Here is a 23579-nt window from a genome sequence, read left to right as displayed (position 1 = left end):
TTTAAAGCATATTAGGTACTAAAGTGGCAAACTGACTTAAAAAAATCAGTCTAATTATATATTACCTTTTTAATTTAACAACAAACTAAGAAAAAATGTTAAAAGAGCAATCTTTTCCTATTTTTAAAAAGCCGTCCCTTTTCATGATAACAATAATTAAAAAGATAAGCAAAATAAAGAAAATTTCAAAATTCTACCCGCCCAGAGGAACACTGTGGGTTTTTTTGAAAAACATTTTTACTCTTTCCCCATATCAAGAAACAAAACAAGGGCTTCCTTGGTGGCACAGTGGTTAAGAATCCACCTGCCAATGCAGGGGACACGGGTTTGAGCCCTGGTCCGGGAAGATCCCACATGCCGTGGAGCAACTAAGCCCGTGCGCCACAACTACTGAGCCTAAGCTCTAGAGCCCACAAGCCACAACTACTGAGCCTGCGTGCCACAACTACTGAAGCCCGCACGCCTAGAGCATGTGCTCCGCAACAAGAGAAGCCACCACAATGAGAAGCCTGCGCACAGCAATGAAGAGTAGCCCCCACTCGCCACAATTAGAGAAAGCCCACGCGCAGCAACAAAGACCCAATGCAGCCAAAAATAAATAAATTTAATAAATTAAAAAAAAAAAAAAACAGAACACTGCTAGTGTTCTAAAGCCTACCTATGTGCCCTTCTCCAGTTACAACCACCTCCCTCTCCTTTAGCGTAACCATCATCCTGACTTTGTGATCATCATTTTCTTGTATTTTTTATATGTTTTTAAAAATTAATTAATGTATTTATTTATTTTTGGTTGCCTTGGGTCTTCGTTGCTGTGCAACAAGCTTTCTCTAGCTGCGGCGGGCGGGAGCTATTCTTCATTGCAGTGCGCGGGCTTCTCATTGTGATGGCTTCTCTTGTTGTGGAGCACGGGCTCTAGGCACGTGGGTTTCAGTAGTTGTGGCTCGCGGGCTCTAGAACGCAGGCTCAGTAGTTGTGGCGCAGGGGCTTAGTTGCTCCGCAGCATGTGGGATCTTCCCGGACCTGGACTCGAACCCGTGTTCCCTTCATTGGCAGGCAGATTCTTAACCACTGCACCACCAGGGAAGCCCTATCTCTTCTACTGTTAATCGACATTTGGATGTTTCTGATTTTTGAGTACTACAAATAATGCTGCTATGAACACTCCTGTACATATACCCTGGTACAGACTTACAGTGTTCTCTAGCATAGAACTGCTGGGTCATAAGGTGTGCGTGTGTTCTGAAGTTGCAGCCAGAATGTTTTCCAGTGGTTGTTCCAACTCATACTACCACTGGCCAGGTAGGAAAGTTCCTGTGCATCATATCCATGGCAACAACCTTCCCTGTTCACAGAATTTAAAATTTCTGCCTTTTTTTTTTTTTTCCCTGCCCTTCTTTTGGACATGAAATAGTATCTCAGGGTGGTTTTAATCTGTAATTCCATGACTACTAAAAAAGTTGAGTACTTCTCCATTTGACCATTATTCAAAGCAATACTAAGATGTTATTTGCTTTTTTCACTGTGTTGACAAAAACAAAGGTGGACAAAACTACCACTTGCACTTTAACACAAATCAAGGCAGTGGCACCAAACCATACTAGGAGTTTTCTATTCTTTATCACCACACATAGGGGGATAAAAGCCAGTTTGTCCTTAATGAAGCCATTAAATTTATTAACTAAATCTCAGTACATGTCTTTTTAATATTCTGTATGGTGAACTGGGAAGTATACATAAAGCCCTCCTGCTACAAACAGAAATACGATGTTTGTCTCCAGGAAAAGCACTTGTGTAATTGAGTTGCTGGGTGAACTAGCTACTTTTTTTAGGGAATAGCATTTTTACTTATTCAATATAGTTTATACTTATATATAAAACTTTTAAAATATATAAACTTTTAATGCAATTTGTGTATATATATATATACACACATATATATATACACACAAACATATATATGATATATATAAAAGAATAACTAACAATCTATGGTTACTCAGATGGGTATTCAAAAGACAAGTTCTTCAAAATAAACAATGTGAGACTGTCACTTCAAGGAAAATAATGGACAGTGTTTGTTGCCAGTGATAAAAATCTAGCTTTCAAATAGAAAAAAAAAAAAAAAAGAATTTTGGAAAAGTTGTATCTACTGCTTGTGAACTTGAGAGATTCTCAATATTTAAAGACTTTTCTGGTCAAGCTGAAGATAATACATGATTTTTTGATATTGTAAAATGAAATATATCAACATTTAGAAGACCTGCATAAGTCAGGGAACGAATATTTTCCAAATGATAAATACATGATGTTATAAAAATCATGCACAGATAAAAGATCCAATAAAAGCATAAGACAGACAAAGATTTTAATGCATCAGAGTATGAACAAGTCACTGACAATGGTTTTCGATTCCACAGTGCAACTAAGTTTTGTCCAGTTTTGATGTAGTATCAAGGAAAAATATCAACAATGATCTTAAGAGGTTAATTAAAATACTCCTTCCTTTTCCAGTTACTTACCTCTGTGAGGCTGGATTTTCTTCAGATACCTCAACCAAAACAACATATCATAACAGACTGAATACAGAAGCAGGTATGAATATCTAGCTTCCTTCTGTCAAGCCAGATATTAAAAAGATTTGCAAAAATGAAAACAATGCCACTCTTCTCACTAAAACATTTTTTAAATTAATTAATTTATTTATTTATTTATTTATTTATTTATGGCTGTGTTGGGTCTTCGTTTCTGTGCGAGGGCTTTCTCCAGTTGCGGCAAGCGGGGGCCACTCTTCATCGCGGTGCGCGGGCCTCTCACTATCGCGGCCTCTCCTGTTGCGGAGCACAGGCTCCAGACGCGCAGGCTCAGTAATTGTGGCTCACGGGCCTAGTTGCTCCGCGGCATGTGGGATCTTCCTAAACCAGGGCTCGAACCCGTGTCCCCTGCATTGGCAGGCAGATTCTCAACCACTGCGCCACCAGGGAAGCTCTAAAACTTTTTTTATTGTTTTGGAAAAGTAGTATTAATTAAAATCTCATTTATATTTTTATGTTAGTATGTAATGGGTTTATTATTATTTGTAAATGAAATAATAAACATTTTTAAAACTTCTCAGTTTTAATTTCTAATACAATGTACATCAATAGATATCATTCATATAAGCAAAAGCTCTTTGGGGTCCTTAATAATTTTTAAGAGTATAATGGGGTCCTGAAATCAAAAAGTTTAAGAAACTATTGTTCTGTTGGGTTGTGTCTTTTTCATATTGATTCCTGAGAATTCTTTATATTCTCGATACCAGGCTTTTGTCAGTTGTACAAATAGCAATATCTTCTCCCTGTTTGTGATTTATCTTTTCACATATTTACCACTTTCTTTATTCTTACTCCTTTCTGCTTTTCAGACTTACTATCTGGGATCACCTTCCTTCTGCCTGAAGTTCATTCTTTAGAATGTTCTTAAGTAAGGTGTGCTGATAGCAAACTCTCTTTTGACTGAAAACGTCTTTAATTAGCCCTCATTCTGGTTATCTATTTTCACTGGGTTTAGAATCCTAGGGAGGCAATTATCGTCCTTTATAACATTAAAGACAACACTCTACTGGCTTCAAGTGTTGCTGTTGAGAAGTCTAACTATTGCACCTTTGAAGATATTCTATTGTTTCCCTGGCTATTTTTATGATTTTCTCTTTGTCTTTGGTGTTCTGAAGTTTCCCTTTGATATACCTAGAATGAGAGTTTTTAAATTTATCCTTCTTGGGATTTGTTGGTGTTCTTGAAACTGTAGATTAGTGCCCTTCATCAGTTCTGAAATATTACCAGCCATTATCTCTTCAAATATGACTTCTGACCTATGTCTGCTCTACCCTCATTCTGTAACTCTAATTAAAACTATTATAAGGACTTCCCTGGTGGCACAGTGGTTAAGAATCCGCCTGCCAGTGCAGGGGACATGGGTTCAAGCCCTGGTCCAGGAAGATCCCACGTGCTGCGGAGCAACTAAGCCCATGCGCCACAACTACTGAGCCTGCGCTCTAGAGCCCGCGAGCCACAACTACTGAGCCTGTGTGCCACAGCTACTGAAGCCCGTGTGCCTAGAGCCCATGCTCCGCAACAAAAGAAGCCACCACAGTGAGAAGCCCACACACCACAATGAGTAGCCCCCACTCGCCACAACTAGAGAAAGCCCGCGTGCAACAAAGACCCAACACAGCCAAATATAAATAAATAAATAAATAAATAAATAAATTTATTTTAAAAAAAAACTATTTTAGATCCTTTTACTTCAGTCTCCATTTCTCATAACCTTTCTTCCCTATTTAACTTCTTAACCCTCTGTCCTACATGCTGGATAATATCTTCTAACCTATTTTCTAGTTAAACCACACACCTGTTAAGTTTTTAATTTCCACATTATATTTTTCAATTCTAGAAAATCTTTTGACTCTTTACAAAGCTTTTTGTGGTTTCCTGCTTCCTGCAGATGTGTTCAAGATCTTCTATTTCTTTAAACCCAATAAGTATAGTTATCTTATAATTCTAATATATTAAGTCTTTATAGGTCTATTTCACCTCACTTTTGTTTCTACTAGTTTTTGTCCAGGGTTATTTGTTTATTTGTGTACCCTGGGCTGCTCACTACACTTCAAAAATTATTTGAGGGTATTCTTTTAGGGCTAGGATAAAGGTGTCTAAACAGAGAGGATTTGTATTTGCTTCTGTCTGGCACGTAGGTACTCAACCAGACCAGGACTACTTGAAGCTTTAGGCTTTTGGACCATTCAGGTAGAATTTGGGCAGTAAATCTGCCTGAAGGTTACTTTGTGGTACAACTTACTGTCTGGATTTCCCCTCCCTCCTGCCATCCTCAGTGCTAATGCGATCTTTTTTGCAGTCTGCTAGGGGAAAGGAGGGCTTACTTTTCATTTTTTAGGGCCCAGTTTAATTTGAGGAGCACCTTCTTTTAGATTATCCACCATGCATGGACTCTTGGCTTTCACTTTTGTCCCCCTTCATGCCATGAGGACATCGAAACTGAATCTAAGTTGGCCCTCAGTAAATGTACTCAGTGGAAAAGCCATTTCAGTGCTCTGCTTATGTCTATGGGTTCACACCTTCTCTTAGACTTTGACCTTAATATTTTCATGGCTCTTCAATATTTTTAAGAAGCTGGGTTGTTAAAATCTAGTATTTGTTAATTCTTTTCAAAGAGAAGTCTAGTCCAAATAACCTAGCCTGCGATATTCTAGGAAACAGATGTATTTTTTTCTTTTTTTAAGTTTTTAACATAAGATCAACATGACAAGAAAAAAGAAAAAAGAAAATTACACACAATTCTACCTGTCACTTTTGTAAATCTTTGTGCACATTCCTCTCTAGTCTAGTGTACAAAGTGACCATATGTACACTTTTTTTTTTTAAACAAAGGGTATACCAATCTGACATTTTCACAGCAGCTAATGTCTATGTTTATTATTTGGAGGGATAGTAAGCAAAGAAAATGGTCAAAAAATTTTTAAAAACTTAGGAAAGAACATCCTGAAATTTGCAAAGGTCTTCTTTTGGAAATAAACTTACAGAAAGACGAGATCCAGCTCTTGCTCTGGCAATACTCTCCTTTTCCTTTTCAGATACCCTTCTCTGCACAGCCTGGAAATTGTTTAAGGCTGCAGAGAAGTCATTCATGAGACGTTCCTTCTGAAGTTTCTGCTGGCGCTAAGGAAATTAAATAAGAACTTGTAATTTCACATTAACCCAGAATCATTTGGTTTTAATTCCCATTAAAAGCAAAATTATACCTCCTAAAGAGTTCCAACTAGGAAAATTACTATGAAATAGGCTCTTCCTTAAATTAATAAATTTGTCCTTTTCTAACTCAAATCCCTGGTTAATACTATAGGCCAAGTCAGAGTTTTCCTTCTTTCATTCTGACAAACCTGGGAACTGGGTATCATTTACCTGGTAAGGGAATCTCAGAGGGAACCACAATTCAAAATGTTAGTTCCCAGGAGAATCTAAAAGCAGAATACCCAACAGAGATTGTTTTCTTGCTAAAATGTTAAAACTGTATTCATCTATACTGAGTTCACAGCTTACCTGAAAACCATGGAATCATTTTCCTTCACACTGTAGTGACGTTCAAAATCTTTGAGAACCTGAAAACTACTTTGTAGAGTTACAAGCTACCTTTACTAAGCTTACTGATACTACGTCTCAAAAAACACATACTGAGAGCACTTGCTGTGTGCTGGGAACACAGAAGTAAAAAGTCACCCCTGACCTCAAACAGCTTATCATCTATTTGGAGATAAAGAATTTAGATATACAAATAACAAATCAATACAAATAATTGCTATATTCAATTAGTACTATACAGAGTACTGTACACATTATACAGAGGCAAGTATAATCAGTAAGAATCTAAGTGATCAAAAGGCCTCCAGAGGAGGTGGGCACTGAAGGAAGAGTAAGGCGTGAAGAGCAGAGAGAAGGGGTAAGGCGAATCCAGGCGAGGGAACAGTGTGAGCAAAGGCATGGTGGCAGAAATTTGCAGAGGATCTAGAAAAAGATAGTTTGACTGGAACCAAAGTCTTTTTCATGAGCATAGCTAAAAGATAAAATTGGAAAAGCAGGAAAGGGGGTGGCCACTGCAGGTTTTAAATGCCAAGATAATGAGTGTGGGATTCAACCTCTAAAGAACAAAGAGCAACAAAGATTTCTGTGTGGAGAACACGACGGGTACAAAATGATAACTTAGAAAAATTAGTCCGTGATGGTGATGGAATGGGAAAAAGAAACAAGTCAAAAAGATGACTGCAATAATCTAGATTTAGGGTTAGGAAGACGTGGTATCAGTAAAGGGAACACAAAGAAATGAATCTAAGAAATATTATGTGACTGGCTGTGGGGAAAGGCGTATAAAGTCAAGAGATGACTCAAATTTCACACCTGGGAGAGTGATGGTAATACTGAAAGCAAATTTAGATAAAGGACTTTTTATCCCTTTTCTGGGATTTTAATTTTTACATAAACATTATAACAATAGGGGGAAAAAACCCATCACTCCCCAATCTCATTATCCAAAAATACTATCTTTTAAGTATATCATTAACATTTTCCATGTTACCGTACTCTTCACAATTATGGTCTTTGTTATATAATACTCCATCAAGTTGATCTAGTAAATTTTAGGTAAACATTCCTTCTAGACTGTTCCATTTTTAACCATTATAAATAAAGCTAAAGTGAGCCCCATTGTAACAGCTAATATTTATACAGTGCTTATCATGTACCAGTACTGTTATAAGTACTTTATATAATAACTCACTTAATCCATACATGAACCTATAAATTAGGTACTATTATAGTACCTATTTTACAGATCAGACAAATGAGGTACAGAGAGGTTAAGCAATTTGCCTATGATCACACAGTAAATGGCAGGGGTAGAATTTAAATCCAGGAAATTTGGCTCCGGAGTATACAGTTGGTTTCTTTTTCTTAGAACGCAGACACATTTGCATGAGTGGGAACATTAGGTTAAAAGGCACAAACTTTTTTATGACAATAAGCATTGTTAATCAGCTTAGTTAAGGGGTTTGGGTGAAACAGGAGGAATTCAGTATAAGACAACACATTAAATTTTAGATGAAGGCAGCATATTCAAGAGGAGATGTCAGAGCAGGAACTGGCAATATGGGCCAAATACTTAGAGGTTTAGGGGCTAGGGCTTGAAAAAGATCTGGGGATCATGTTCATAAAGGTGACAGGAAGCTCATAAAAGTACAGTAGAAAAGACTCCTGATGGAGAAAGCATAGAGTAATAAAATTACAGGATCAATGGCAGAGCCTTGGGGCACACCCACTTCTAGGAAGATATAAAGTCAGAGAAGGAGGCTGAGACTCAACCTGGGGTAAGAGAAAATAGGCCAGAAAGGGATCACCAGAGTTGGGAGACATGAAAACTACTTTGTAGGCTTTACTACAGAGATCATGGAAAGAAGAAGAAAGTTTCAGTGAAGACAGGATGGGCAAGAGGATCAAATGAAACAAAGAAAAGTGAATAAACTCAAAAAAGGCCACTGGATTTAGCAACTAGAAGATTGCTGATGATAGCACATAAGTATGAGAAAAATGCTGAGAGTAGGATGTATGGTTTGATAATCCAGTAACAAAAAGATGGGTGACAGGGCTAAGATTAATTAGATAAAGAAACAATTGAAAGGGAAAAGAATATTCAGCACAATAGGAGGAAGGGAATCAAGGATTTGTATTTCACCAGAGAAAATATGTCTGTAGATTTATTTCATGTTCTTAATGATCCAAGATAATGGAAGGGAACAAGAGCATGCATAATCCAAAAATAAATTCTATTTGATTTTGGAATATATTAGATTTATTTTTAAGCAGACTGAACTTTGTATTTTGCTTAGGCTACTATTTAACACTGAAGTACTTTCAATACTCTGTTTACATCAGACTCTTAGACTCCCTTTTTATTACTGCTAAAACTATCTGCAAGTGTGTATTCCCTAAGTGCATAGCTGAGAGGAGGAAAGGGGTGATTTGGGAACAATTTGAGATAATGAATGGCAAGGGGGAACTGGTCCATAGGTGAAATATCAGCATAAGTAACAAAACAAACAGCACATGTGGATAGTCAAAGGGTGATTACATTAAGGTTACTACCTTGTAGCAGGATGACAAAAGCACCTAGTTTTGGTTCTTTTCTTTTGTGCAAGGGGATGCCAAAACTCCAAGGACTGAACATATACTTCATTAAATGACTTGCCAGGAATGGGTTAAACTGATGATTTTCAAACTTTTTTGATGGAGACACAGAATAAGAATGTAACATCTTGACCTAGCACCATATATATACATATGTATGAAAGTTTCATTAACAGTATTTACCCTTATTACATGGTTACACACTCTGATATTTCTACTTTGTTTCATTTTTATAAATGATGATCACAACACACTAAAATTGTTTTATGTTCCAATAGTCACAATGCACAGACAACCCGGGATAGGGAGGTGGTAGGCTTCATCTTTAGAGCCATCAGATAGGATACCATCATTTAAAAAATGCAATAATAAAAAGAAATGTAAGTTAAGTGCTCCCATGAATGGTACAGAAACTAAAAGCAAAATAGAATCATAATAGGCTAAGATAGATGGAGAAGGTTTTTGCCCTGGAAGAGAGAGGATTTGAGGCAGACCATGAATAATAGATTAAAAAGTCAAGCCACAATGGAGGGGGCACATCTGACTTCAGGAACGTCTGAAGAGAAGGCACGGCATATCAAGGGAACAATGAATTCCAGTAAAAATTGTGTGGTTTTAAGGATTTAAATGGCCACTGAAGAAAATGACTTAAATAGAGGAATCTATTTCCCTGAGCATTTCCTCAACCTGAGACCTATAAATGATTCATGATGCGACATGAAAGCGACTACAAAATATAAAAGACGTCTGCTTGAAATTTATAGATACAGGATACAAGCAAACTAGGATCAAGCCTGAAAGCATAAAGCTGCAGGTCAAACCCCAACAAGATGCAAACATTGACATTCTTCTCCAGTTAAACCCATCTACTAATATATTAATATATTATTACTAATAACAGCAGCCGCTACCCATATTGAGTACCTACTAAATGCTAGGCACTTTGCAAGATCTGGTGCATACATTCTTTCTGTTGTCACAACAGACACTTATCCATTTTATGAATAAGGAAACTGAGGTTCAGAGAAGGTCTATCTAGAACCAAAGGCCAAGTTATTTTTGTTTCACACACTGCCTCTCCACAAACACGAAGTCCTTTCTTATTAAAAAAACAAGCCAAAACCCCACAAAATACCAACCTGTTCTGAAGTAGATAAAGGAAGGGGCAAGGACCCTAATTCCTTCAGTAATTCATTTGTTTCCTTGGCAAGCTGATTTGTAGAGTGTTGTAACTGTTGCCTAAGAGAGAAAAGATATGTTTTAGGATATTCTCACTTCTTGAGAGCTGCTGGTATCAGTTCGTTCTCAGAGTGTCTCACAACGCAGGGAATGAAAGGGCCACTTGAAGAAATGGGTTCCTAGGTGCCCAGGTTCACAACAAAATTCCAGAAATACTACCCAGTCATGCTCACCTCAAGTCGTCTTCATATTACTGAGTAGAAACAACCTGCCTCAATGAAACCTGCTGACTGGGTATTTTAACTCCTTGGGGAGGAAGGAAAAGCATTCTCAGCAGTTCTGATAGAAGAAGAGCAACTGCCCCCACACCTCAATCTAATAGTTTTAACACACTGAACGCTCTCTCAAAACTCTCGTATTGATTTGCCCAGGAGTTCTGCATGGGTACTGTCTGTCACAGTTCACTGACTAGTGACAGAATCCAGGCACTGGAGGTTGGATGAAATGTGCATTAGAAGCACAGCTTCCACCCTAGGGAACAACCTCCAAAGATCTACTCCCACGCTCTTGCTTAAAGCTCATGCTTTTTCAGCTTTATCCTTGGCTCCCTACCTGTCCCCTAGGCCTGACTTTCTGGCTCTTCCCTCCAAAACAAAGAAGCCCTATACTGTGTAAAAAAATGTAACGAGCAGAGGGGGAAGGAAATTAAAGAGGGAAGAATGTGTGCTATGTTAAGTGGGATTGAAAGGTAGTGGAAATACAAAAAAGGCTCCTTTCAGTCATGGTTTCCTCTACTGTCTGGCCACATCTACAAAGGGTTTAAGGGAGGACAGGGAAACCACACCATTAATTACTAACGTTTTTTTCACTGCAAAGGGGTCTCCAAGATAAAAAATATAAATAAATAAATAAATAAATAAAACAAGGGAGTCAAAACCAAGAGGGAGACAAAACAAACAAACAAACAAGAAAACCCCAAGAGGGAAGTCAATCAGAAGCCTGAGCATCGCAGACAGTACTAACATACCCAGAGCTATCTCACATCTCCCTGGAAAAAGCTCAAAGTAGTAAGTCATTCTCTCACTTCACAATGTCTAGGACAGGAAACAAAGAATATTGTTCAGTATGTTTTAAAGATGAAAACTAGAACTTCTAAAAGCAGAGATGGAGTCAAGAAGGGCATGATAAAAAGAATCTATTCCACTGTTCTCTCCCTCAGACTCTCCTCGGGTCATTCTGAATACATTTTTCTAACATGATAGACAGCTGGAAATCCAACCAGATTAGACGAGCGCTGTATATCATCAGGAGGCCTCTGCCAACAGGGAAGCTCATTTAGGCAGAATGTAGTCTAGAGGGTAGGGATTCCCTCTCTGCTTCCCTAAATTGTTCTGCTAAACTGCCCAAGGGAGGAAAGAAGCAGCGTTCAAGGACTCTGAGAGGCGACGGAGATCACAACCCATTAATATATTTTGTTGCTCCTCTTCTAGATCCAGCTATGACCTCATGTCCCACTGCCTCTCATTCTGATTTCACAGGCCTGAAACCTCAGCTGCCAGGCAGCAGGGGTATTAAGTGTGTCCCCAAAAGGCCCTCACAAATCCCAACCTTGTTAGGAAGCTACTCACAGATTTTCCTGTAGCTTGCTTGAATCTTGCTTAGTTCCTAGTTGGCTCATCAAATTCTTTATCTGAGCAGCTGGGGAGAAAAGAAAAAAAGATTTATTGAAAAGAAAAATACAGGGCTTCCCTGGTGGCGCAGTGGTTAAGAACCCACCTGTCAATGCAGCGGACACAGGTTCGAGCCCTGGTCCGGGAAGATCCCACATGCTGCGGAGCAACTAAGCCCGTGTGCCACAACTACTGAGCCTGCGCTCTAGAGCCCGCGTGCCACAACTACTGAAGCCCACGCGTCTAGAGCCTGTGCTCCGCAACAAGAGAAGCCACCGCAATGAGAAGCCCGTGCACTGCAACGAAGAGCAGCCCCCGCTCAGCAACAAAGACCCAACACAGCCAAAAATAAATAAATAAAATAAATAAATTTTTTAAAAAAGAAAAATACATTCATCACGAGCATCCTAATTCTCAGATCACTGGTCTCTCTCCACATCCTGAATAAGTACATACAACTAATAGAAAGCATGCTATGATCAAGACCTTGGCATATATATTCCCATCTAAAGCTACTTATAAGGTCCGCCTTTCTCCTCTAGAGTAACTGTGCCACTAAGTAGAGGATGGTGGTTTTGTTCGTCACTCCCAAAGAACTCCCACATTTTGCCAGATTTCCCATGGCACTGGTTAAAATGTTTGTCGCTTTTGGAATGGCCTTGATACCAAATATCAATTCACAACAATAAAAATTTAAATTCACTAATATACAATATTTTATACAGCAAACATTTTTGGAAAGACAATGTACACTTATTATTAATAATAAGTTACCACTAATTGAGCACCTCTATGTGCCAAGTACTATATTAGGAGCTTTGTATATATAATCTTATTAATTTTCATAGCAACAGTCTGAAGTAGATGTATCTTCACTGTGCAGATGAGGAAATATATTTAAAGAAGTTAAATATCTTATATAAGGGCACACAAAAAGTAGCAGGGCAAAAAAATCAATCCCAGGTACATCAGACTCCAATGCCTATTTTTTAACTACGCTGTCTGTAGACAAACAGTATATCGTTTTGTTCAGATTACTCTACCTAGATACTGTGCTAAGATTTGGAATGGTCATGTTTGAATCCTAGATGTTTAAGCCCCTAGGCCTGGACTAGGAAAGCAGAGGTCCAGAGGAATGGATTATCTCTCAATAAGGAGAAACACCAGCCTGCCTGGGAATCTGAACACCCCTGTCCCTCACTGACTTCTGTGACAGGAATAGAGCCCCTGATTTCCCATGTCCTGCTTTCTATTTTCTTTTTCTGGTTGGCAGGGAGGACGAGGGAGATTCATTCATTCATTCATTCATTCATTTGCAGAGCTTGGAATTTTATTGTACGACTTTTTAGTTTGTTTGCACACTTGCATTTTAAGAGCATTCCCTGTCATCTATTGCAAATAGCTGGAATACGGAACACAATAATAGAGTACTTTTTGCCCAGGGGAAACAAAATTAATTATCTTCAAGTTTCACTAGAACTTCAAGAGATAATATAACACAATAGGTAATATATGGCTCCTCTAGCCAAAAGACAGTGTCCTTTGTGAGGGCCTTTCCTACCCTCTCAGGATTAATGCCCAAGTTTCACTTGTGAAACACCAGACTGCTAAATGACTGGCTTAGTGGAAGAAGATGAGGAAACCAATGAATACTGTATCATTTGTATATATCTCATAGGAACAATATATAAACAAGGCTTCAATGTCCAATGAAAACGAAATTGCACTTATTAGAATTTTAAATTTTAAAAATTAATTGTTCCTGGACTTCCCTGGTGGCGCAGTGGTTAAGACTCCGTGCTCCCAATGCAGGGGGCCCAGGTTCAATCCCTAGTCAAGGAACTAGATGCCACATGCATGCTGCAACTAAGAGTTCGCACGTCAGAACTAAGGAGCCCACGTGCCACAACTACGGAGCCCACACGCCGCAACTAAGGAGCCCACGTGCCACAATTAAGGAGCCCACGTGCCACAATTAAGGAGCCCGCGAGCTGCAACTAAGGAGCCCACCTGCCGCAACTAAGACCCAGTGCAACCAAGATAAATAAATAAATATTTTTTTAAAAATTAATAAATAAAAATAAAAATTAATTGTTCCTTATGATAGGATGTTTCTTAAATAACAAAATTTGGGGGTCAGAGTCATAACCTTGGCCCTAGTTCGGTCACCAAGGGTAGTAAAAAGGCAAGCTGAAGTTTATTAAGTACCAGTTACCTTACAAAAACACAGATGTGTTAATAGCCTCTAAGTCTGTTAAGAAACAATAATTAAGCAAAATCTTCTAGGTGATTTCTGGGTGACTCTACTCCTAAGTAGAAACTGAACAACCTAGTCCTTAGCAGCATGTACAAGTTATTTCTCCCGTAAAAAATCAATAAACAGAAACCTCAGTTAAACAGAGTTGGGAGACCAGAAGGGGGAGCTCGCACACCCTGCCACAACAGCTGAGCCCAAATGCTATGAAGAAGACTCCTCTCAGCCAATGAAAAGCCATGGACTCTTTGTTTGCTATACCCCTCCCAACTTCCTTTTCCCTTTCCCTTGCCAGGAGGGGGTTTCCACTTGGCTAGCCATGATTGCAGACCCCAAACTGCAACTCTCTGTTGATCGTGAATAAACCCGTCTTTGCTGGAGAAATATCTGGCAGTCTCTTTGTTTTAGGTCAACACTCCCTAGCCCAAATCCCTGTGTCATCATGGGTGTTACAAAGCAAAATTCTGCAAAGTCAAGAATATACTGGTTTGTAACACTTCAAATTATGATTTTATCTTATTTTGAGACCATTTTTTAAGTAAAACTATAACTCCACTTTTACAATGGAAATATAGAATTCACTTGATTAAAAAGTTGCCTTTTGACAAACTTTCCTAAAATATATCTATTCTATTAAATGAGGGTTTTTAGCTTATTGGTTCCACTGGAAAATGTAAGCACTATAAAATACTGCATTCTGCTAAAAAAAACACTATGTAAGATATAATAATCATTTTTCATCACTAAGATGTATAATGTCCTTCTTACCTAAGTCAAATGGGAATCAGAATCAAAGCTGTCTACTGGCTGGCCAAACAAATAATTTAAGAAAGAGCACAGACATTAGCATTTACTGAGCATTCACCATGTGCCAGACACTGGGCTACATACTTGATGTGGTATAATAAAAGATATATTTGGTCTTTGTCCCCAGTTCTTGGCATAAAGCTCCCAAAACCCTTGGAATTTCCTGAGTGATAGTAGTGTCTTTCGTTATTCATAAAGGGTTCCTTTGGAGCATACTGAGTTTACCTATCGAAGTGACAGGGTAGGGCTCCTGATAGGCTTAGGTTGGGTGGGGTTAGTCACCAGAAAGACCAAGTGATTATCAGGTTGGAACTTTCAGTCCCACCCACCAACCTCTGGAAAGAAGAAGGGGGGGGGGGGGCTGGGGGGGTAGAGGAACCGCATTTTAAACTCTATAAATTCTTTTTTTTTTTAATTATTTATTTATTTATTTTTGGCTGTGTTGGGTCTTCGTTTCTGTGCGAGGGCTTTCTCTAGTTGCGGCAAGCGGGGGCCACTCTTCATCGCGGTGCGCAGGCCTCTCACTATCGCGGCCTCTCTTGTTGCGGAGCACAGGCTCCAGACGCGCAGGCTCAGTAATTGTGGCTCACGGGCCTAGTTGCTCCGAGGCATGTGGGATCTTCCCAGACCAGGGCTCGAACCTGCATCCCCTGCATTGGCAGGCAGATTCTCAACCACTGCACCACCAGGGAAGCCCTCTATAAGTTCTTGAACTAGATTTGATGAGCTTCCGGACTGGTGAACACACGGAGATGCGGGGAGGGTGTCAGCGCTCAGAGAGAGCACGTAAGTTCCAAGCTCTTCCCACACACCTTGCCCTAGGCGTCTCTTCTATCTGGCTGCTCCTGAATTATATCCTTTTATAATAAACCAATTATCTAGTAAGTAAATGTTTTCCTGAGTTATGTGAGCTGGGCTAGCAAACTAGCTGAACCTGAGGAGGGGCTCATGGGAACCTCCAATATGGCTCACTGGTCAGAAGCACAGATAAGAACTTGGACTTACAATTGGCATCTGAAGGGGGTGGGGTGGGGGGAGTCTTGTGGGACTAAGCCCTTAATTTGTGGAATCTGATGCTAACCCCAGGTAGTGTCAGAATTGAGTTAAATTGGAGGACACCCAATTGAAGTCCAGAGAATCTGATAATTGCTTGGTGTGTGGTAAGTCCACACATCTGGTGTCAGAAGTATTGACAGTGGAGGAAACACAGAAGTGTTTTTCCTTCACACTTGATAAGTATTATCTTATTAGATAAGCATTATTACAGATGGGCACACTGAGGCTCACACTGAGTGTTACAAAACTCATTCATTCATTCATTTAGAATACCTACTTTACACTGTTATATGCTCTAGAAGATATTGCTCTCAAGAAGCTTACATTTTAAGGAAAAGAGATAATAAGCATGTATCAGGTAGTGATAAGTGCTATAAAGAAAAATAAATTCAGGTAAAGGCTGGTAGGGGGAGGGTACTAGTTTACACAGGGCGTTCAGAGAAGACTTCTCTGATAAGGTGACACAGAGCAGAGACCTAAAGGAAGTGAAAGATCAAGCCATGCGAAATTTCTGGGGGAGCTTTCTAGCAGAGAGCATTAAGCACAAAATCCCCAAGGCAAGAGCACTTGTTGTGATGGAGGAACAGGAGGCCCAGAGGGAGCAAAAGAGATGTAAGAGAGAGAGGGGAGCCAGATTACATAGGGCCTTGTAAACTAGAGCAAGGACTTCGAATTTTAAAGAAATGTGAGGCCACTGACGGTTTTGAGCAGAGTGTCATAAAAACCAGAATTCAAACCCAGTGCTAATTCCAATAACTATATTTTTTATGCCACATTAGGTTCTCTCAAAAGGCTGACGCTTAAAGGAAATACACAGAACGTAGTGACTTAGGGCAGGCCTCCGTTTCCCAGTGTTCCACTTCGCCCCACCCTGCTTATCTGATAGCTTCCTAACTTAATAGCTCTCTGCTCCAGATAGGCTGATGCCCTTGCTCTAACCTGCTCCCTTCCCCGACTCCCTCTGACCTTTGCGAAGGTTCCTGTGTACTCACCAGAGTCCAGCAGAGTGCCAGCACACAGCGGGTAATAAGTAATTGCTGATTAATTGAGTTAGCCTCTGTTTTATGTCATGCCACTTTCAAGGCAGAAGATATGAATGAACATGAGCTAGGAATAATGAGACCTAAACTCTGAGCCAGATTCGACCACTAACTAGATGTATGGCACCAGACAAGTCATTTCATGTTGCTGGGTCTCTTTCACCAATTGTATATGATATTCAGGTTTAACTAACATATATTGAGTACTTACTATTTGTCACAATATTTACTATTTGTGTGGGGCTTTTTATTCATTAAATTATTACAACTATGTAAGGACTAAATGATTTCTAAGTACTCCCACCACTGCTCAATGCTAAAATTCAACAATAATGAAGAAGCTCTAGTCCCAGAATGATGCTGTGTAACCAAGCAGTGTTTTTGCAAGCCAGAGTTTGGCTTAGAGAGACTCTGCCTGTGTACAAATGGGACTGGACTGACTATATGCCTCTGGGTGGCACTGACCACATTCTACTCATTTTTGTATTTGCATAACCACACACACATACATACCCCTCCAGAAAATAGTTGGTTACAGGGTGACATATAAAGGTAAATGTTACCGGTATGGCAGTTCAAGGAAACATCTCATCTTACTGACTGTCTTTATATAGAGCATTCTCCTTAGAAACTCTAGAGGTATGTCAAAGTTTCAAGTTGTTAATCATCTATCAAACCATATTAAATGCCCTAGAGAGCAAAGGGGACTTTACAGACTATGGGGGGAAAAAATCAATTAAAAATCAGCTGTTCTTTGTATATTCTCAGCTGAGAACTTTTATTTATCTAGACTTTTCTGACTTCTTTTGTTTGCTGAGATTACCTGAATTGGGATGGAGGGGTGGGGGGGAGGAGGACTTTATAGGGTCACTTACTAGTTAAGCACCAGAATGAATCCAAGCTTCCATCAATTCTATCTAAATTCCTGCATATTGATATTTTCCTAAAAGTTTCCAGCAAGACTCAGGTATCAGATGCCCCAAAACTCAAATGATAAAGACAGTGGTGTCTACGTTTACTGGAAGTATAATTTTTTTGTATACCACCCTCCATAACCACCACCATCAGGGGTTTATTTGAAAATAGTGACTTAATGACCCATCTGTTTTACAACTAAGAACTGTATCCCTTAAACCTAAAGCACAAATAGAAATAGAATAGTGTGAATGTTTACATACACACTTATTTTCACTTGAATGTGCTTAAAATGTCAAAAAGTACAGTGATACTTTTTGGAACAATTTTTATCAAAATGGGCTACGTCTAAAAGGGTTTTCTGGTCAGCTTGGTTAATGAGAAAACTCCTTTTCTAAGCATTCTAGTAAATAAAAGTTTTACTTTAGATTGATTTGTCACAATATTTTGGATGAAAATAATTGGGTATCTATTCTCTACGAAATGCTACATAATCCTGGAAACCAGATGACTAGGCCTCAGTTCCGTGTAAGCAATTTTGTTATTTTTAAAACTAGGCCTCAATTTCTCCTATCACTGACCTCTCATTTTTAAAAGCATGTCCTGGCTAAAATTTTTAAAAGACTATGAAGCAAATCAATTTATCGCACATTACAGCTAACATCCACACTAGAAACTACTCTAAACTGAACACTCTTCATGTGCTTTTAGCTGATATCACTTTAGGCAGAATGTGAATCTCCAAATGAACCTTAATCCAAATCAATGTCTAGTCATATCAAAAGCAACTACCATACAGGTAAAAATTTCTTTATCTGAGAGACTCGAATGCTCTAATTCAGTATATTAAACAAGCAAATATAAATTCAAAGAAAGAGCATTATTTACATTAAATGAGAAAATGATAGCCTATGTGGTCATTATTACAATGATGTCATCTCAGTGTCTTACTCTGAAAATTAGGTTTGCACTGTTTTTGCAAAGCTACAATGAAAATGACCTGACTTTTTAAAAGTAGCCACTATAGAACTTCACTGGTGGCGCAGGGGTTAAGAATCCGCCTGCCACGGGGTGGTGGTGTGATGAATTGGGAGACTGGGATTGACATATATACACTAATATGTATAAAATGGATAACTAATAAGAACCTGCTGTATAAATAAATGAATAAAATAAAATTCAAGAAAAAAAAAAAAGAAGTAGTATCTCTCTGTCAACTTCCTAAGACAGGAGAGATTTCTAGCAACAACAACAACAAAAAAGAATCCACCTGCCAAAACAAGGGACATGGGTTCGAGCCCTGGTCCAGTAAGATCTCACATGCCACAGAGCAACTAAGCCCGTGCGCCACAACTACTGAGCCTGCGCTCTAGAGCCCACGAGCCACAACTACTGAGCTCGTGTGCCGCAACTACTGAAGCCCGTGCGTCTACAGCCCGTGCTCCGCAACAACAGAAGCCACCGCAATGAGAAGCCCGCACACCGCAACAAAGAGTAGCCCCTGCTCACCGCAACTAGGGAAAGCCCGCACACAGCAATGAAGACCCAATGCAGCCAAAAAATTAAAAACATTTAAAAAAAAAAGTAGCCACTATACTACAATAGTAAAGCTCTAAACTAAACTGAACATGAATACTAAACATCAAAGGTATAATCTTCTATTTACCATACGCATGACAGGACACGAACTCGTTAAGAGCACAGACTCTCAATTAAGACTGCTCTATGTTATTCCTGGTTCCACCACTTCCTAGCAAAAGTTTCTATTCCTCTGTGCCTCAGTTTCCTCACCTAAAAAATGGGAAAAACAAGAGAACCCTCATATGGTTGTTGTGAGGATGACCTAAGATAATATGAAGCTAAATTTAGAACAGTGTCTGGCACTTAAAAGAACTCAATTAAGGATAGCTATTATTATCAAACTCGAGACCAAGAAAAATGTACTTAGCAATGATAAAATCAATTAAGTACATATCGAATGCTAACTACATATCCACTGCTGTGCCAGGCACTGAAGCTAAAGACAGCTGTACAATGCATGATCGCTATCCCCACAACAAAACTAATAGTAATCTCTCAGTTGGAATAACAAGGTCAAAAAGCATGAATTAAAGACTACAGAATAAAGTAAGTGCTAAGCTTGCAAATTCAAAGGAAAAAAACAAAATGATAGCTAACACTTCTTAAACAATGTTGCAGGCACTGGTTTAAGCACTTTATATAAATTACCTCACTTAATTCTCACAATCCTGTGAAGCAGAGTCTATCATTAACTCCATCTTATAGATGAGGAAACTGTGAAATAGAGAGGTACAGCAATATGTTTACATGGCTAGTAAGAAGCAGATCTAGGACGTAAACCCAGGCAGTCTGACTCCTGAGCCTGCTCACTTAGCTACTAAACTATAGTGGAGCAGGGGGCTCAACCAATGATATCACCATTTACTGAATGTCTACTATGTACCAGGTACTAGACTAGGCACTTTCAAACATCCCACTTTAACAACACCATTCATTTTACATATGGGGTAACAGACAGAAAGGGGAACTAGCCTGCCCAAGGTGAACAGTACAACACAGAGGAGCAAGGACTCAGTCACAGATCTGCTGAGCCTAAGGCCCAGGCTCTTCCTGACCTCACTCTTTCAAAAGCAAAGGAAGGCTTAGTTACAAGGGGCAGGATTTAAGCACAACTCAAAGGATTTTTATAATTTAGGTAGCTAGTGAGATAGGGAAAGATTAAAGAAAGGAGGAACAGAAAGAGCAAAAACTTGCAGCAAAACCCTGTGCTTAGGGATGTTAAGAAAAACAGCCTGCCTGTAACAAAGAGAAGTAGAAAATATGGCTAATTTGGGTTAAGATGACAGAGACAGTGAAAGCAAGGTGGAATGTTAAGATCTGATGCAGCAGACAACAGAGAGCCACCATAGGCTCTTGAGAAGGTGAGTGGTATAATGAAAACAGGACTTTAGACATACTGCTGATAGCCTTATCAGGATGAACTAGAATGGGAACAGAGACACTGAGACTATGCTGCTGGACTACAGAGGCTGAGATCATGAAGACTTATGAGGAGGACAATGAAATAAAGAGCAAGGGGCCAATATGAAAATAACTTCGAAAGAACAACCCAGAGGATTGCACACGATAATCAGTTTTAAAAGTTCAACTGCTTTTAATTTTTTTAGTAAACAGAATCATATCAATAAATTAGCAACATTGGGCTTCCCTGGTGGTGCAGTGGTTAAGAATCCACCTGCCAACGCAGGGAACATGGGTTCAAGCCCTGGTCCAGGAAGATCCCACATGCTGCACAGCAACTAAGCCCATGCGCCACAACTACTGAGCCTGCGCTCTAGAGCCCGTGAGCCACAACTACTGAGCCCGCGTGCCACAACTACTGAAGCCCGTGCGCCTAGAGCCTGTGCTCTGCAACAAGAGAAGCCACCACAATAAGAAGCCCGCACACCGCAACGAAGAGTAGCCCCCGCTCGCCACAACTAGAGAAAGCCCGCGTGCAGCAACGAAGACCCAACACAGCCAAAAATAAATAAATAAATAAATAAATTTATTTTTTAAAAAAATTAGCAACGTTAAAGAACAGAAATGATGTTCTTTAATCTCTTCAGAGATAACTTGGCACCTGTTAAGGTTATTTCCTTATATCTGCCTCAGCAATACTTGCCCAGACCCTTCGTTTCACAATAGGCAGAGTCAAGCAGTTTTCTTCTGTAGCCCACCCATACTGATAACAACCCCTTGTACCAGGCAGTCAACCTTAGCTGTACCTATAACAACCCACGCAGTGGCCTGCCGTATTTCAGGCTGATATGCTCAGCAATTCCAAACCCACATATGTGAAAAAACCCACAGTTGAGAAAAAAGAATAGCTATTCTCTCAAATTTTCAATAGATACAGGTCCTTGCAGGACTATATGGATGTGGGCATATGTCTGGGAGGTCACATTCAGGCTGTATACTTAGGTATGCTGGCCACGTCTGGGGGATGGGCACCAGCCTGATAAGTGGGTAGAAGCAATGTCACCCTACCAATTTCAAATTCCCAGTGCCTCACTAAACAATCCCAAGGGGAGAATTCCAACTCACACTGACCAGGGTCATAAGATGTGGTAGGAACCACACAGCACAAGGTAAATGAGTCAGGAAGAGTGCCAAGAAGGTAGAGAAACCTCATTCATTCAAATCTACTAAATACAATTTACTAAGCATCAAGACCCTAAATGATATGATCCCTGGCTACCTCCCTGGCCTCTTTTCCTACTATGCTCCCCTTCTCTAACTGCAGTCCAGCCACACTAGTCTCCTTGCTATTCTTGAAAGCACTGAGGTCTTTGCTCTTGCTGTTCCCTCTGCCTAGGATGCCTTCCCCCAGTTACTCATGAGGTTCTCTCCCTCACTTCATTCAGGTGTCTATTCAAACATCACCCCCTCAGAGAGGCCTTCCTTGACCAACTGATGTAAAAATATAAAATAGCACACCCACCCTCTTGCTCTCCTCACTCTCTGTCCCCTTATTCTTTTCTTCATAGCACTTATTATTTCTCAATATTGTTTATCTATGTGCATGTATGCATACGTGTGTATACATACACATACACAAACACACACACACTATCAGGGCAGGGTTTTGTCTGTCTTGCTCATCACTCCATCCCCAGTGCATAGCAGGTGCTCATAGAATATCTGTTGAACTGTGCATGAATGAATCTAACATATACTTGGGTCTGAGATAATTACTAGAAATATAAAGATGAATAAGTCATGTCCCATTTCTTCAAAGGAACTAACAATCTAGCAGGAGAGGCAGACACATCACAAGAAGAGAAAGTTCCACAGCCTCAGGTATTTCCCATAGCTTCCTATGAAGAGTAAAAAAAAAGAAAGAAAAAGAAAAGTCACTTGTAACTTGAAGTGTTAACTGCTATAAAACTGTAATATTAATTAAAAATTAAAAAAAGGCTGAATGCTGGTCATAAGAGACAGATCTGGTTTCAAATTTAGGTATTGCCATTTGTTAGCCGCGTAATTATTTAACCTTTCTCAGCCTGTTTCCTAACCCATAAAAAGAAATAATATTGGTAATTACTTCACAGGGTCGTTACAAAATTAAGATAATGCATGTAAAGCACTTACATTGCCTGGCATACAGTATGTACTCAAATGTTAGCTATTAATGTTATTAACAAAATGAATCCAACTATCCCTTGAGCCTGATGCCTAATCAACAGCTAAACCTTATCAATTCTATGACCAGACACCTCTCCTATCCTTTCCTTCTTTTCATTTTCAGATCCTAACTGGTGTCTCTGATTCCAGTCTCTCTCCCTTCCAACTCAATTTACACATTTCTAAAGAATTAAATCCAAACCCCCTTAGTGTAGCACTTAAAGCACTTCATGTTTGGGCCCCAACTTACCTTTCCAATCCTATTTTCCACTACTTTCTGGACTCCACCAGTCTAGCCAAATTAAATCACTCTACTTTTCTGTACACACCACATGCTTTCCCACTACCATGCCTTGTTCATTTTATTCCCTCCTGGAATGCTCTTCCCTTCTTTACTCTCGAAAGTTCAAATCCTTTCCACCATCTTTCCAGACCTAGCTCAAATGCCAATAATGCCTTCCCTGGCCTCTCCCAAGTGAAAAAGGTGTCTTTCTCTCCTGAATACCTATAATTTTATTATATCTCTTCTATAGTAGCAATCCCTTTCAGTCATTATGTACGCCACAGGCTCCCTGTTGAAGGAATCCATGTCACTTCCCATAATACTACATGCCTCATACTCAAATACATGCAGAATGAAAATTTCACATATAGACATTAAAATTATATTTGGCCTCAATAAGAAACTTTCAGTATTGAACCAGAATATTCTGATCTAACCTGTATTACAGCTCCCTCACAAAAG

General features: G+C 39.4%; 1 protein-coding gene across 1 annotated transcript in view; it reads right to left on the bottom strand.

The window, feature by feature from the left end:
• The window catches only part of STX12 (syntaxin 12), a 33992-nt gene that overhangs the window by 8894 nt on the left and 1519 nt on the right, over window positions 1–23579 (bottom strand). The window contains exons 2-4 of the mRNA XM_036867121.1: window positions 11534–11603; window positions 9866–9965; window positions 5574–5711 (exon numbers count right to left, since the gene is read on the bottom strand). Of these exons, the coding sequence (XP_036723016.1) occupies window positions 5574–5711; window positions 9866–9965; window positions 11534–11603 (308 nt within the window). The remainder of the gene's footprint in view (window positions 1–5573; window positions 5712–9865; window positions 9966–11533; window positions 11604–23579) is intronic.

The sequence above is a fragment of the Balaenoptera musculus genome, chromosome 1 (assembly GCF_009873245.2).
Source record: "Balaenoptera musculus isolate JJ_BM4_2016_0621 chromosome 1, mBalMus1.pri.v3, whole genome shotgun sequence".
Classification (NCBI taxonomy): Eukaryota; Metazoa; Chordata; class Mammalia; order Artiodactyla; family Balaenopteridae; genus Balaenoptera; species Balaenoptera musculus.
This window is presented reverse-complemented; position numbering and strand designations above follow the sequence as displayed.